Source organism: Petaurus breviceps, unplaced genomic scaffold, assembly GCF_028583685.1.
Source record: "Petaurus breviceps papuanus isolate PSGF00001 unplaced genomic scaffold, PetGlider_PUasm1.0 685, whole genome shotgun sequence".
Classification (NCBI taxonomy): Eukaryota; Metazoa; Chordata; class Mammalia; order Diprotodontia; family Petauridae; genus Petaurus; species Petaurus breviceps.
Genome location: NW_027186455.1, coordinates 5050339 through 5067717, shown reverse-complemented (window position 1 = coordinate 5067717; position 17379 = coordinate 5050339). Strand labels below are relative to the sequence as shown.

General features: G+C 43.1%; 2 protein-coding genes across 2 annotated transcripts in view; both read left to right on the top strand.

Moving 5' to 3' along the window:
- The window catches only part of SPATA24 (spermatogenesis associated 24), a 96726-nt gene that overhangs the window by 14395 nt on the left and 64952 nt on the right, over nt 1-17379 (top strand). The gene's annotated exons all lie outside the window — the stretch shown is intronic.
- ECSCR (endothelial cell surface expressed chemotaxis and apoptosis regulator) lies at nt 1208-17311 on the top strand. Its single transcript, XM_069104344.1, has 10 exons — nt 1208-1335; nt 7639-7686; nt 8782-8832; nt 9302-9442; nt 9860-9916; nt 13251-13361; nt 15006-15104; nt 15965-16001; nt 16630-16726; nt 16956-17311. The coding sequence occupies exons 1-10, from the start codon at nt 1278-1280 to the stop codon at nt 16962-16964; spliced, it is 708 nt and encodes a 235-aa protein (XP_068960445.1). The 5' UTR covers nt 1208-1277; the 3' UTR covers nt 16965-17311.

Here is a 17379-nt window from a genome sequence, read left to right as displayed (position 1 = left end):
AATCTAGTCTAGGACCCCTCTCAGAGACTGGAGAAAAGAGTGCCCATCCTTTGGCCTGCTCCTGAGGCCTACCTGCCCCTCCCCCTCTGCTGGGGCACAGACATAGTCCTTGGCTCTCCTCTTCTCTACAGGGGTGAACCAGGTTTCAGATCATATCTACCTATGCCAGTCATGATCTCATTGCTTTCCAGAATGGCTGGACCAATTGACAGCTCCACCATTAGTGTATCTGTTTGGTTTTTTTTTTTTTTTTTTTCAAAACAATTGGGATTAAGTAACTTGCTGAAGGTTACAGGGCCAGTTTTTTTTGTGTGGGTGTTAAGTATCTGAGGCCGGAACTGATCCCGGGTCCTCCTGACTCCGGGCCGGTGCTCTTACTCACTACACCATCTACCTGCCCCCAGTGTATCTGTTTTTCTGCAGCCCCTCCAATAGTTGTCATTTTTTGGTTTTGAGGTTTTTTTTTGTTATTCATCTTGGTACCAGGTTGATAGGTATAAGGTAGAATCTCAGAACTGTATTATCTTCTTTATTATTAGTGATTTGGAACATTTTTTCATATGACTATTGATAAGTTGGACTTCATCCTTTGACAACTATCCTTTGACCACTTATCTACTGGGGAATAGTTCTTTTTCTTATATATTTGATTCAATTTCCCACATATCTTGGATAACACTTTTATCAGAGAACCTTGATGCAGTATTATTTTTCAATAATTCTTCCTATCTATATTGTAATTTCTGAGAGAAAGGGAAGGGGGTTGGAATACTTCTACCCCCTGCAGAAAGGTGGGGCTTTGGTGTGGGAGTGGTGAATTTGTGAGAGAACAGAGCCCCAGAATAAGAAGACCTAGGTTGAAAAAAGTCATGGGAGGGCTTGAGGGTAAATACCAAGAAGAATTTCCCAGCTGGATTGGACGTCTAAGGCAAAATGGTGGAGAATTTGGAGTGCAAGAGAGAACAAAGTAGGCAACTGGGTCACCACTCTTCATGAAAATGTCTCTTTCCCCCCCATCCCTGGGGGCTCAGTTTTTGGTCCTCAATGCCTTGCATCCTTCTAGCACCAGGCTGGAATAGCACAGACTAATGGAAACCAGCCCCTTCCATTCCCCCACCCCCCACCCCCTTGGATCCAATCTGTTTCCTTCTATTCTTTGACAGGAAGCTTCCAGAGAGCCAGCTACCCCCAATCCCAGCCCCACCCCAGCACTCCCTCTCTCCTCCTCATTATGGACAGAGCTTCCCTTGAGCTGAACAGTGGCAGGACCAGTGGATATGAACACAATCAGAGCCCAGTTATGTTTGGGGATCATAAGTTATGTTCTGTTTCAAGGTAAGAGATGCTTTTTTTTTTCTCTTCCTTTCAGCAATGATAGTCCGAGAGTCCCAGGAGCATGGTCCTCATAGATTCTAGAGAATTACATCCATTTCACTCATCCAAGAAAAAAATCTCAAATTTTTTTCTCCAAAGGAGAAGCCCAAGAATCAGATCATTATTGGGTGATAACTGTAGATGCGTAGGGCATATTCGCAAGGTGATATGCAGAGAGGGAAACCCCATCCTGCTATTCTTACCCAGGAGAAAGAAAGTTGGAGAAACCCGAGCCGCTGGCCACTAAGTCCCATGTCTGGAATTTCAAATAGGGAAGGTCATTTTTCTCTGCCCAACGGCGCGAGGTCAGCAGCGTACAACACTTTCTAGAGTTTGCTCCAAAGCCAAATAACTCTATTTCTGGGGCAAGAGGGAGGGAAGGGAGAGGGGTATTTCCATTGCCCTCCCCCTTTTCCACAAATCATAACTAAATTGATTACTAAGGGGGCATAGGAAGCTGAGGTGATATTTATAACTTTGGTAATAATGGTCCTGGGGAATAAGTGTTTAACATGTGGACATCCCAGCACCTCGTGACTGAGAAGCACCTAGGATGCTTGGTCTATAGAGGAGGCTACCCCTTCCTTGATCCTAGATGCAGTCCATTGTTCATCTCTGACATCAAATTCTCTTTGTCTCCAAAAATTTAAGGTACCATGTTTTTCTTAGATCTGAGAACTAATCAATATTGATTTTTGGTGTCATACTTCCAGAGAGGCATTGATCCTGAATCATAGTAGGATGGACTAGGGTTAGAAGGAAGAACTTTCCTCTAGGGAAGGTGACCAGCCCTTTGAATCAGTCACTAAAGGAGACCATGAAACAAAGCCACAGGGTCCACTTCCTTGGAGGTCTTTAAGAAGTGAATTCATTTTTCTTATCCTGGGCTGGAGGAGTTGATATCTTTATGGAGGCAGGAGGATGGATGTGATAACCTCTAGAGGATTCCTGTTTTATGATAAAGAAGAGTCAATGTCACAGGGAAAAGATTAAAACCATTCAGTTTTCCCTGCTTCATGTGAATAGCGAGTTAGAGCATTAATGGCTTCCTAATTAGGGAGCCATTGCTGGGAACTGAGAAAGGTCCTGGAGACTGTGACTCACAAATCCAGGAACTTCCCTTTAATCCCTCCCCCCTACCCTTACCCCACCTCACTCCCACATTAAGTAGAGGGCCTGGGCTTAGCCAGTGCTTTGGGAAGCAGTCAAGAAAAGGGAGTCATACTGGAGAACCCCTTTTAAGGGCAACAGACCCTATATTCCTGGGAGAACCTGCCCTATTTGCTCTTCCCACTACCAAATACTACATCTAGTGACTCAGTCTCCAGGGGAAGGACCCAGCAGAAGACTGGAGAGGTCAGATTCTTCTCTATAAACGCTGGGGGCTGAAGGTATAATGGGAAAGTCACACTGATCTCCACAATATGAAGTAGGGGCATGTACCTTATTCACTAAGCATCTCTGGGTTCAGGTGGGAACTAGGGTGGCATCTTCATTTCCAGCCCTGGGTTATAGGCATTTGAGAGGCTTTGGAAAGAAGGGAGAGAAGCTAAGGGAGGAAACTAGAGATGACAGAAGAGGTTAGGTAGTCTGCTACATTGGCTAGCTCTTGTTTTTCTGTCCTTGGACTTCTGTTGGGGATGAGGATAGGGCCAAGCAGGAGTTCTATCTGGGACAGGTACGTAACTGGTATAGAATAATTTTTGATCTGTACAATGAAATTAAAAGGTGAGCAAGCATGCAAAGGGGGTACCATTGGACTTCTGCTAGAGTGCTATTGGAATTTAGAGAAATCTTAGAAATCTTCCAGTCTAACACCATCATTCCTCCTTTCCTAGCTCTGACCAAGGGGAAGAAAGGCATCGTGATTGGTGATTAGCAAAGAGTTTATTCAGAGGCACCCTAGTCTTCAGAACTAGTCTCCATTCTCTTACATCCATCATAGACTGAGCTGGTTGACAGCCACAGGAAAAAAGTGGTGGTAATAAGGGGCATGGGGGCTAAATCATCATGGCTTTGGAACTGATCTTCCCAAGATGCTAACTACCCATAGGAACAAGGTAGGGGAAAGCATACTTTGTTCTTTTAAACTTACAGGACATAGAATGCTGCCTTCAAAAAATTCAACAAGCAGATTAAACTCCAACTCCAACAATGCAGCACACTGAGGCTTTGTGGTATAGTAAAATGAGTGAGGTCTTTGGACTCAAAGAGCCTGAGTTCAGCTGCCATCTCTGTTATTTACTACCTTTATGACCTTGGGCAGATAACTTAACTGATCTCAGTTTTTTCATCTGTCCCAAAACTGTCCTGAGACCTTCTCTTCTCTCTCTGCATTGTCTTTCTCTGTTACCTCATCAGCTTTCATAGGTTTAGTTATCATCTCTATGCAGAGTACTTCCAGATTTATATATTCAGCCCCAGTTTCTCCTCTGACCTTCAGACCCAGATCACAAATCACATATTAGAATTCAAAGTGAATGTTCCAGAGACATCTTAAACTCAACATGTTCAAAGTAACGCATTATCTTTCCCCATAAGCCTATTCCTATTTCTCTGCAAGGCACCAACATTGTTCTAATTTCCCCGGTTCATAATTTTATTATTATTGACTCCTCACCTCACCTCACAAATCCAATCAGTTGCCAAACCTTGTTGTTTCGACTTCTGCAATGTAAGTCCCATTTGAGCCCTTCTCCCCATGTGCACACCACATCACCTCTTGCCTAGATTATTGCAGCAGCCTCCTCATTGGTTTCTTCTCCTCAAATGTCTCCCACTCCAATCTATACATATCTTCAGGTCCTAGCATATTTCCTAACACATGGTAGGAACTTAATAAATGCTTGTTAAATTATCAGTCAATAAAATGGGAATATTGGACTAGATGAATTCTAAAGTCTCTTCCAGCTTTGAATTTATTGTGATTTTTGAAGCAAGGGATCTTAACTTTTTTATGTCATGGACTCCTTAAAGCACATATTGACCCCTTCTCAGAATATTTTTTAATTCATAATTTAAAGAAATGCTAAATTTAAGTTAGTGAATATAAAAATATATTTTCCCTATCCAAGTCCAGAAATCCATTCAAACTTATCCAGAGGGGCCCCTCTGCTTTAAAACACACACACACACACACACACACACATATGGTAGCTACTGGTGTTGTGCAGAGAATAAGAGTGAACTGAGACCTGGGTTCAAGGTAAATTTAGATGTGGATTTATTGATTAAGTGCTCGACTACCGCAGCCCCCAACTGGGGTACATACAGTGCTTATAAAGGCTAAAACCACAAAAACCACAATTGGGGAGGGGAATTAGCATAAGCAATGACACACAGAAGCCAAGAATTGCCATTGATTAAGCTCAGGGCTAATTTGGGCAAGATGGTGCAAAGGTACAAGGGTGAAACTTTTCCTGGAAGGGTGTCCCTCCCAGAACAGGGTAGAGGGTACAGGGTGGAGGGTCATTGGGTAATGGGAACAGGCTAGGGTCATGTTCTGGGTAAAGGGTGTGGGGACCCTACTTGGTCAGCAGGAACAGAACAGGGTGGTCTCTTCTTAAGATAAACTTGTGCCATAGCCCGGGGACTACACCTTGGACAATACCCCCAGACTATGCCTTAAGCTGTTTCAAGAAATTACAGGGTATAGGATAGAGATGAAGACGAATGTATAAAGGGGCTTAATGGTGGACTTCAAATCGGGAGACGGGTGATTTGGGTTTGGGCACAACACTGAGAATATAGCAATGCAAGTATAACTTGTACTCAGGGAGTTTACAGTCCACTGAAGAAAAGGATAAGATATGTACACAAATAACTGTAAGGCCCAATTTGTTAAGTACAAAGGAGAGATTCAGAAAACGTGCTGTGAGAACTTGGAAGGCCAAGCTTAGTTCCTTCTGGAGGCATCAGGGAAGGCAGTAGAGGAGGTAAACACCTGAGCTGGGATTTGGAGGAAGGAAGGGATTTCAACAGGTGGAGATGGGGATGGGGAGAATCAGTTCCAGACATAGAAGGCATCATGAATAAAGGAACAAAAAAAGGTAAGAATGGGAAAGAATAGGTATTTCAGTTTATTCTAATTGTAGAGTCTGTGAAAGTAGCAATAGGGCTGGAAAAGTAGGTGGGAGCCAGCATGTGCTTTGTACATGGTATGGCTCTCAGTGATTATGTGTTTGATTAGTGTTTGAGTGATTGATTATGGATTCTTAGAATCAAGGAGCTCCTTGGGCTGTCAGGGTCCTTCTGTCAAGGTCATCTCATTTATGCCTCTGCCTCCTGATAGGAAGGCCCCTCTACTCTCCTTAAACAACTCCCCTCAGGGAAGGGGCTACAGTTGTGGCAAAGAAGGATGGTGACTTGGGAAACCCAGTCTCATTGTTTGGATGAGTCTACGCTGGGAACAATGCAGCAAGCATTGTGGAAGACCAGTGGAAGATGGCAACAGTTTAAAGAAAATAAACACACCAGGCAAGCTGCACGCTGGCACTCAGTCCCAGATCCTTCTCCCTGATCTCACCCACTCAGGGCTGGGCAGCCGTTCCACAAATGTGGGCCCCTCAGGAACTTCCTTTAACTCTGAGTGGCCCAAAGAACAGGAGTCTTAGGCCAGAGAATAGATATCAGCCCCAGTGTGGGCTGTAGAAAGGGAACCCCAACTGGGTGGTTCCACTTCCCCAGGTTGTTTTCCTTTCAGCTCATTCACATGTTTTGAGGATGATTTCATTGTGTAAAATGAGGAAACGTTTTCTTTGTGCAGAGGCAAACACAACCCTGCATGTCTGCCTGTACACACACACACACACACACACACACACACACACACACACACACACAGAGGGTATTCATGAAATTCTGTTTTTCAGGGATGTGGGTGATCAGCACCCTCTCCAGGTTGGGTTGGCATAACCATTCCCACATTCTTTACTCTTCCCAGGGCTTCTCTTTTCTGTAGAAGAGTCCTTCTAATTGAGGAATAAAGATCACTATGTGATTAGGGAGGGATGAAATAAACAGTTCTTTGTTTTGGTTTTGGTTTTTTTGGAGGGGGGAAGGCAGAGAAATTAGGGTTAAGTGACTTGCTCAAGGTCACACAGCTAGTAAGTATCAAGTGTCTGAGGACTAATTTGAATTCAGGTCCTCCTGACTCCAGGGCAGGTGCTCTATTCACTGAGCAACCTAACTGCCCCCAAACAAGGAATTCTTAAGTCTGTTATGTGCCAGGTACTGTGCTAAGTACTTTACAAATATTATCTCATTTCTTAATGTTTGGTCATAATTTGCCAGGTCAGATTATTCAAAGTTTTTTATTTTGGGGGGTGGCTAGGTGGCACAGTGAATAGAGCACCGGCCCTGGAGTCAGGAGGACCTGAGTTCAAATCAGGCCTCAAATACTTAACAAAAAAACTAGCCATGTGATCTTGGGCAAGTCACTTAACCCTAACTGCCCTCCAAAAAGGAAAAAAAAGTTTTTTTGTTTTTGCTTTTTGGAGAGGGGGAAGGCAGAGCAATTTGGGTTAAGTGACTTGCCCAAGGTCACACAGCTATAAGTGATAAGTGTCTGAGGCCAGATTTGAACTCAGGTCCCCCTAACTCCAGAGCCGGTGCTCTATTCACTGTGCCACCTAGCTGCCCCTCAAAGTTTTTTTTATTAAATCAACTGACCAGTTGAAAGATGGCCTGCAAAATTGCCCCAATACTTCTGTGTTCACAAAAAAGTGAAATATCTTATGATTACTAATGGAAAGCAAACCAAAGCCACAGGAGAGAAAATGGAGTGTTCCCTGGTTTCAAAATCAGTCTTCAAAATAGAAGCACTTATGCTAAGCTTGTGTCTATATTCTAGAGATCTTGAGTTGAACATACAGGTAGCTTCTCCCAACTGGGAAGCAACAGGCTCTTAAGTGACTGGACTAAGAGGGGGCCAAGCACTTTAGATCCAGACCTTTCTAGACATGTCATTGATCCTTATGTCACTTTTCTGTGGGGTCCAGCCAGCGTGATTCTTTCCCTGCTACATATAGGGACACTGAGGCCCAGAGAAAGGGTGAGTTAACTATGATTCCACAATGAAATTCGTTTTCAGAGCCAGGATTAAATTCACATCTTCCAACTTCTACATGAGGGATTTTGTCTACTTTTTTACCTCCTAGTCAGGGTGCTCAGGAGACTAGATGGGCTGGGTTCCTGGTGGCAGGACCCAACAGGCAGTGGCACTGCAGGTTGTCCAAGTTTATCATTCTTTTCTTCCTCTCATAGGTGGCTCCTCCCAAAGCCCACGAATCCAGAACCCTGGATTTCAGCAGGGTAAGGTGAAAACACTTGGGGGGCTGGAGTACTAGCAGGGGGCTCATATGAATTATTACAGGGTCCCCAGGGTGGGAGGTGTTGTACGGACACTACAGAAGCCCTGAAGGGGCAGTGAAAGAGACCAAACTTAATTCGGAGTTTTTTCCACACTTGGCCAATTCAAGATGGCTTAGGAAGGCACCAGGGCAGTGGGGAGCCTTTGGCCTCGAGGCTGCATATGGCCCTCTAGGTCCTCAAGTGTGGCCCTTTGAATGAATCAAACTTCACAGAACAAATTGTTTAGTAAATAAATAAACATTTTTAAAGCACCTATTATGTGCCAAGTACTAATATATATAGGGGAAGATAATGTACAACAAGAGGGTGAAAGCACCTACCACATGCAGGGCACCGTGCTAAGCACTTTGCAAATACTGTTTCATTTGGTCATCGTTTAGATGATGACTGCTCCACGCCCCTGGCTAAGTTCAGAAAGGGTAGCAGCCGGGTGGATCCATCAACAGGGCCATTAGTTTTCCAGCCAAAGCAACTCGGAAGTTCATCTACTAAGAGGGTTTTGCTGGATAGAGGTGAGGAAAGTACCCAAGTTGGTGAAATAAGAGATCTTTGAAACTTAACAATAATCGTAATGATGACAATTTAGATAGAACTTGGAGATTTATCAAGCACTGCACACACACTTATTGCGTTTGGTCCTCACAGCAGCCATTTAAGGTGGCTTATGTCATTGTCCCCATTTTTCAGACCAGGAGACTAATAGTAAGAGCAGTCAAGTGAGAAAAAGCCCCAGAGAGACATAAGAACAGTGACATCAGAAACAGTGACACAGAACAGATGGTCTGTTTCATGAGTCATCGATGCTATAGCTAATATTGAGACAGGCCCCCCAAGTACAGGTTGAATTTGCTGGCAAAGGGTGAAGAAGAGAATTTTTAGCAACACTCTAGCCAGTGCAGGACCTTGGTTCCCCTCTCTCCATGGTTTTCAGGTGACAGGATACCAAGGGTTCCAAAAACAAGGGTAGAATGATTGCCCCAGGGCAACCATATTGGTAACTCTTCCCTGAAACTAATTTGACATATATCATTCCAGGTAGTAAGCCTTCCACCTTCACAACTCACTCAGCACCTCAGTCTACCACAGGTACGTGAGATTTAGCCTGGGCCTGGGCCTGGGCCTGAGCCTGAGTCAGGTAGTTTTTTCTTGCTGGTCAAAGAAGGTGGATGATAGCATGGGTAGAAGTTGGTGGTGGGGAGGGAAGGAAAATAAGTGTTGGGGGAAGGGTGGGGATTAAGCAGTGGGAGTGAAGTATCCTGTGAGGTAGAATCAGTGTTCAGTCAGGGATGGTAAGCACTGAGGATGGGGAGCTAAGTGTTTAAAGGCTTTAGGGTCTAGTCCTAACCTGAGCCCAGGAGTATTTTGCCCTTTGAAAATTTGCTGGTGTTCCAAAAATGAAACACACAATTGGTAAAACAATGGTCAAAGATAAAAATCCCCACTGCTAACCACTGCCTGGAGTGCTAAAAGATTTTGGGCAATAACTTTTGTCATTTCTGCGAAATCTGCATATAGTTCTCAGATTTCCCCCCAAATGCTGCCTTGATATTCACAGAATCTCTGAGGATACCCACACTGGTCTCCACAGTGAGGGATGAATTGTCAAATACAAGACCATCCACCTTGCATAGTCTCCAATCTTCTCCCTTTGGCCCTACAAGGAAGACACAAACACAAGAAGCCACCTCAGGGCAAGGTAACCACAGGCTCAGTGTGGGGGCTGATTGATACTGAGTGATTCAGACTTAGGGTAGTGATCCAAGTCCCTGCCCTGACCCTAGGACAGTGTTGCCTTAGGATCTGAGAATCCGAAAGTGGTTTGGGGATGAGTAGGAAGAATTGTCAAAGTGGGGAAAGAGACAAAATGCTGGTCATAGTGAAGGGAAAGGAGCAGGGACCTGGGACGTTTGTAAGGGGCCGAGGGGAAGGGAACTGGGAGGTGGGGAAAATTGGATGATAGAAAGATAAGAAAAATTTGGGAAGGCTCATCCTCATCTCTGGAGAGTGAGGTCCTGTCCAGAATGGGAATGGTGCATTGCACTTGTGGTTCTGCGCTTCCCATATTTGTTGTACCTTATATCATAACTGCAACACCTTCTCCCCCATGCTGCAGGTACAAGTGCCCTAAGTTATAAAACCAGGCAAAGATCCCAGGTCCCTGCTTCTGCAGGTGAGTCCCTAACTCCTCATTATGAGATATTCATCATAAGAGACCAATTACAAATAGGGAAACTGCCTTTGGGCTGCCTTCCCTTACACCATATTCCTGTGTTGAAATGGAATCAAGAAAAAGAGGAATGAGAAAGAATGGAGATAATTCTTGTTGACTGAATTCAGTCGTGCTACTGGCCCACATGTGACCATTAGACCCAACATCTATATCTGTTAATGTTCCTATTTTAACTAGGCTGATACTTTGCCAGGTCGTCTCTGGGCCCACACTTCATTATCATCAGCAACAATTGTCATTAAGTGCCGCCTATGTGCCAGGCCCTGGGGATACAAAGTAAGGCAAAAACCTAATCTCTGCCCTCAAGGAGTTTACATTCTAAGCCTCTCGACAGCTTGTGCCCTCTTCAGGAACCCCCTGGTTACCTCTGTGTCACCATGGGTCATTGGCATAATGGTTTGAAGGAGGCAAAGATATACAGTAAAGAACTGAGACAATCTGAAACCTGCATTATGCAGATAATGCTCTCAATTTCTCCTTTAGTATTGCAAGAGTAATGATAGGATGATGAACCAATAATAATTAAATGGTGCCTTGTTTACTCGTTTTCCATAGCTTCTGATTCTTTGTGACCCCTTTGGGATTTTCTTGGCAGAGATGCCAGAGTGCTCTGCCATTTCCTTTTCCAGTTCATTTTACAGATGAGGAAATTGAGACAAACTGGGTTAAGTGACTTGCCCAGGTTCACACAGCTAGTAAGTGTCTGGGGCCAGATTTGAACTCAGGAAAATGAATCTTCCTGACTCCAGGCCTGGTGCTCTGTGCACTATGGTGCCACCTAGCTGCCCATGTACACTCTGTGGATCATAAGATTTAGAGGTAGAGGGACCTGATAGATCATCTAATCCGGGGGTTCTTAACTTTTTATGTGTCATGGATCCCTTTCATATCCTGGGGAAGCCTTTGGACTCTTCTTAGAATCATGATACATATGATAACAGAGGAAATGAATTATATTGAAATACAGTTATTGAAATATTTTTAAACTAAATTCACAGGCCCCGGATTAAGAGCCTCTGATCTAACCTCACCCTCCTGGTACCCCCACCACCATCTTACAGATGAGGAAACTATAAAGTCCTGAGCTCTGGAGTGGTCTGCTCAGTGTCATGTGTGTTGCATTAAAACCTAAGGCTTCGGACTCCAAATTGAATGCTTCTTCCAAGACACAGAGCTGCCTCATTGCATTGTGGAAGATGAAAAAGAAGCCCTTGCGCAGCAGTCCCCGACCTACTGATTATTCTATTAGAAAAGCTCCTGTCTGTGTCTGTTCTCTATTCCCAGGCTAGCTTGCCATTGAATTCTCAATGTCACTCAAGGAGCCAAGAGCTCTTTAAACCTTAACCATCCTATGTTACATTATATTCTAAAAGTTCTTGTCTGTGACTGTGTTTGTTCTGAGTTCCCAAGTTAGCCTACCGTTGAATTCTCAAAAGAGCTCAAGGGGCAAGATTTCCATAGACACTAACCATCCCCTGTTATATGTATTCTTTTTTTTTTTTTGAAGTGGGAAGGCAGGGCAATTGGGGTTAAGTGACTTGCCCAAGGTCACGGGGCTAGTAAGTGTTAAGTGTTTGAATTTGAACTCAGTCCTCCTGACTCCAGGGCTGGTGCTCTATTCACTGCAGCACCTAGCCACCCCTGTTACATGTATTCTAAAAGTTCTTGTCTATATCTGTTCTGAGTTCCCAAGCTGGATTCTCAATATAGCTCAACAAGCAAGATTTCTATAGACACTAACTATTCCTTGTTACATGTATTCTAAAAGTTCATAACCCCAATCTGCTCTTTGTTCCTAGGCTAGCCCACCATTGAATTCCCAATATAGCTCAAGGACCAAGAGTTATATAGAACCTAACCACTACATGTAACAATGTTTCCAAAGGAAAATGAATTTTGAGTTCCAAAGTAAAAGATTAAGAATAAATCTCCAGTTGCAGGCAGATAGAAGTACTTCCTTCACTTTTCCTAGCTGCTGGGGTGCTGTGAGGGTGAGAGCTGCCTAGCTTTAAGACCACAGTGTCAAACAGGCCACAGCATGCAGCCTGCAACACTCCCTAATGGGGCCAAACAGATTAAAATGTAATTGGGAAGTATTTAACAAAATAAATAAAAACAGAATATAGATAATTATATGTGGTTTTCTAAGTTAATATGTATACACCTACAGGGATCCTTATGTACCCCCTGTTTCTATTAGAATTTGATACCACTGCTCTCAGACATTGGTGGTAACTTCCCAAGGTACAATATCTTGACATCATGAATTTTAAGGAAGAGGGTATTAGAAGGGAATGAAGCAAGAAGTCACTCCACTTTTTTAGGAAGGCCTGAAACCTTATTCCTCTCTCCATCATTAAAAATTAAAAAATAAACTTGCCTGTTAAATTTATACCTGTTAATAAATTATCTCACTTTCTTTTTTTCCTTCCCTCCGCAAGTCTCAAGAAAGGGCAATAGGGTGTGGTATTTAGAGAGCTTATCTCAGAGTCGGGTAGAACTGGGTTCAAGCTCCACCTTTGACATATCCTGGCTATGCAGCCCAAGCCAAGTCCCTTAACCTCCCAGAGTCCTTGACCAGTAGAGTCAAACTCAAATAGAAACCCCATCCCTGAGGGTCCACATAGAAAACCACATATTAACATTATTTGTCCTATTGTATTTTTATTTATTTTATTACATATTTCCTGATTACATTTTAACCGGGTTAGCTGCCCTCTGGAGTGTTGGTGTGCTGGGGCATGCCTGTAAGTCCTTGTCATTATGGCACTCAGACTCCATCTTTGGGTCTTGTAAAAGAGAAAGGTGAAAGAGGCATCCTGGCTGCAGAGCACATGCCACAAGAAATGTGGACTCAAGGGGTGGCTAGGTGGCACAGTGAAGAGAGCACCGGCCCTGGAGTCAGGAGGACCTGTGTTCAAATCCAGCCTCAGGCACTTACACACACACAAAATTAGCCATGTGACTTTGGGCAAGTCACTTAACCCCAATTGCACTCCAAAAAGTAAAAAAAAAAATGTTGACTCAATATATAACAGTAAAACTACCTCTGTAAAACCACCAGTCATCACCCCAAGTCATATTATCATGGAGAGTCTGATCTTGATTCAAACAAGGTATTTGTCTGAGGATACTCAGGGATGGGGTATGGGAGGAAGTAGGAGATACTTTGTTGGGTTTTGAGTTCCTTTTGTCCTTTTCATTTGACCAGAATCTTCCTATGGCAGGTATATGCCAGTCTCCTCCATTGATTGTCTTTCTCACTCTATCCTAGTTACAACCTCAGACATTATTTCCAAGTCAACCATAATGGACCAGAGAACAACTGAAAAACCTGTCTTCCCCACCCCAACATCCGAGAGTGTGCTTACAGTGGCAGCATTTGGTAAGTCAGAAAAAAGAGGGAGGAGGGGCAGCTAGGGGGCACAGTGAGTAAGGCTGGCCCAGAGTAAGGAGGACCCGATCATTCTGGCCTCAGATACTTAACACCCATACAAAAAAACTGGCCGTGTAACCTTGGGCAAGTTACTTAAGCCCAATTGCTTTTAAAAAAAAAAAAAGAGGGAGGAAAAGTTAGAGAATCCTAAGATTGGGATCATCCAAGTCTTGGGCCCTGGGTTCAAATTACATCCTTAGTGGGATCTAGAGTCAAAAGACCTGAGTTTGAATACTGGCTCTGCCACTTACTTTCTGTATGACCTTGGGAGAAATCACTGCACTGCCCTAGGCCTAAGTTTTCTTATCTGTTAAGTAAGGTGGTTGGCACAATCCCAGAGAACTGACTGTCTTCCACCTCTTGACAGATAAGTGGTAGACCAGAGATACAGAAAAAGACACACATTTTCAGACTTGATTAACATGTGAGTCTTTTATTCAAGCTCACTTGGTACAAAAGATTGTTTTTTTGTAAGTTTTTTAGTGGGGAAGGGGGGGATGAAGGGTAGTGATATCGATACAAAAAATAAATTAAGAAAAGAACATCAATGAAGCTGTTTTTAAAAACTCACAGAAGAGAGCACAGAAGGAAGTTCGAAAGAAAACACAATCAAGGACAGCTTTTAGAACTAATTTGCAGAATTTTATATGTACTTAAAAAGACAAAAACAAACTATAATGAGATTTGAGGTTTCATATACAGTACTCTTTTCTGTTCTTTGTGTAAAGAAATTTTCAGGTTTGTTGGTACTTTTCAAGTTCAGTATAACAAAAATTTATAAATTTCTTTTTTTTTTTTTTTTTTGCTTTTTGGAGGGCAGTTGGGGTTAAGTGACTTGCCCAAAATCACACGGCTAGTAAGTGTGTCAAGTGTCTGAGGTCACATTTGAACTCAGGTCTTCCTGACTCCAGGGCCAATGCTCTATTCACTACACCACCTAGCTGCCCCTAAAATTTTTATAAAATTTAAAGGAAAGACAAAGATGAAGCAAAGCATTTTCTGGTCTCAATAGAGCTTAGGGTCTACAGGTGTTCATTGGGAAATGTCTTTTGTATAAAAACAAAATGTATCAGAAACAGTTTTTGGTATGAATAAATTGTTTTTAAATGAGGTGGTTGAACTAGATGACCTCTAAAGTCCTTTTCAGCTCTAAATCTACAATAATATTATGTGATATGAACCTTTCCCCACCTAAGGTTTTAGCTGAATTCATGGAAATGCTTCTGTGTTTGGTTTTGGGGTGTTTTGGTGGTGTGTGTGGGGGGGGGGAGGGAAATGGGCTCCTTGACCATACCCTGAATTTCACTTTAGGGCTCTTCCTTTCTCTTTTTCTCCCTTCCCTTTTCTCTCTCTACCCCTCTCTTTCTCCTCCTCTGTCTCTCCCTCCCTGAGATTTCCGGTTCTCCACATGGTATAATTTTTTTAAACATAAGAATGGAGCATGGTAGAGTCTGAGGGATACTGGCTAGGGGTCAGGAATTCTAGGGATTCCTTAGTCCAGGTGGCTGACTATGTAGCACTTGGCAAAGAGTGGGACTTGAGACTCTGTAAACATTGTGCCTGATCATTCTCTTCTTCCCCTTTCCTCTTCAGGAGTTATCACCTTCATCATCATTCTGGTGGTTGTAGTGATTATCCTGGTAAGCGTGGTCAGCCTGAGGTTCAAGTGTCAGAAAAATAAAGAGTCAGAAGGTACAAACTCTTGGAACTTCTTAGTCCCTCTCTCTGCTTGATGCTCAGGAGTTGAAACATTAGCATTGGTTTAGATGCTCTAGAGGCAAGGGGAGGCTTAAGACCAAGGGCTGCACTGTACTAATTCCCCACTCAGTAGAAAGAGGCTGCATAGAAGTTTGAGAGAAATGATGATAAAATCACCAAATGGTTTAGAGCATTTTTTTAATATGACTATAAGTTGTTTTGATTTCTTCATGGGAAAACTGCCTGTTCATATTCTTTGATCATTTATCAATTGAGGAATGACTCATATTCTAATAGATTTTACAAAGTTCTTTATCTATTTGAAATATGAGACCTTTATCTGAGAAACTGTCTACAAAAATTTCCCCCCAATTTTCTGCCTTCCTTCTGATCTTGGCTGTATTTGTTTTATTTAAACCCTTTTAAATTTAATATAATCAAAATTATCCATGTTATACCTAATCTTGTTCTCTCTTATTTATTCGTAAATTGTTTGCCTGACCATAAGTCTGATTAGTAATATGTTCCATGTTCTTAAAATTTTCAAGTGGGAGCTGGGGTCTGAGATTGACGGGGCTTAACAGAGTGGTAGAACTTTACACAGGGATTCTTAACCTGCGGTCTGTAAATTTGGCTTTTTTGTTTGTTTTTTAAAAAATATTTTGACAACTATATTTCAATGTAACTGATTTCCTTGGTAATCCTAGGTATTTTATTTTATGCATTTAAAAACATTATTCTGAGGATTATATAGTTTTACCAGACTGCTGAAAGGGGTCCTAAACACACACAAAGTTTTTAAGAACCCCTCTCTTCCTCCTCCCCCCCCCCCCATACCTTTAATTTCTTCACAGATCCACAGAAGCCAGACAGTTCTGGAATGTCTGAAAGGTAGGAACATCAAGAGGATGTCAAATTACCCCCACTTAGAGCTATGAAAAGAAATGTTTTTTTCCAGGAATGCCCAGGGGACTATCTGACAGGGAGTGTTAAGGGTGGGCCAACTCATGGGAGGGAAGTGAGTGAAACCCTGGGATTGACAACAGTGGGGTACCACCAGGAAGAGCTGCAGGAGGTAGGGAGGGTGGGGAGGAAATACTAACTTCTCCCTAAACCCTTAGGGCAAAGCCCAGGTTTGACCTGCACTAATTAACTAATTATGACTGGTCCCCACCCTAAGCTTTCAGATTATCAACTAACTTGGAATCCCATACACAGAGAGCTCTTGGTATTGACCAGAGCTGGGGCTTTGCCAGAGGCAGGGAGGTGGTGAGGTCCCTCGGGAGGATGCGTGGCCCTGAACTTTCCTGTCTCAGGGCTGAGCCACTGCAGCCTTTTCATGAATCGACATAGGGACTTGGATTGTAGACAAGCAACATCCCACCCATCAGTCACAGAGTCTAAGGTTTAACAGTCACAAATCCACAGTCCTAATGTCCCTTCCCTTCCTTCCATGTGTCTTTCTTACTGTCCTCTCTTCATAATGGAGACTTTTCTACTTCTTCCTGTTCCCCAGCAGCTCCACAGCCAATAGAGAGAAGGACACCAGCATCACCCTCATCTCCATGAAGAATATTAATTCAAATAATAACAAGGGCTGCTTCACAGAAGAGAAGGTTTGGCTTTTTCAGTATCCTCTTTCTCTTCCCCTGAGACATCCCATCCATCCACTGCTGTGGCTGGGCAGGAAGGCCCCTCCTGTAGCTACAATAGGGCGCTCTTAAGCTCCTAAGCACTATGCAGGGAAGAGACATTTTGAAAAACATGGGTATTATTTCTTATGAAGTTCCCTCTTATCCCCAGTACAAACTTACCTTGACCTGAGTATCATTTTTTTTTCTGCAGGTTCTATAAAGTTGATCTTGAGTGACAAGGACCCAGGAAGCAGCTAATCTTTGACTGTGATGATGGATTGTTGGAGTGATATGGAAGGGAGGCCAAGGCATGATATATTCTGTACAAATCATTTCATTTCAAATCCACACTTGAAGCACAGAAGATGCAAACCTTGGTTTCTTCTATTTGAGAGCATTATCTCCCAATTTGAATATAAACAATAACTCCAGGAGCTTACTCCTCCCACATCCCTGGGATCATAGTGAAGACACATCTACAGGGCAGGGGCAAATAGGTCTTGTGTGGGAGTTGGGGATATTTGTACTTTTCATTTTTAATATAATTAAAATTATTTTTGGTCTGTAGCATGATTTCTTTCAGGACCTTCCAGGTAGGTCAGGGCCTCCTTCCTAAGGCAAGGCATGCACCAGTG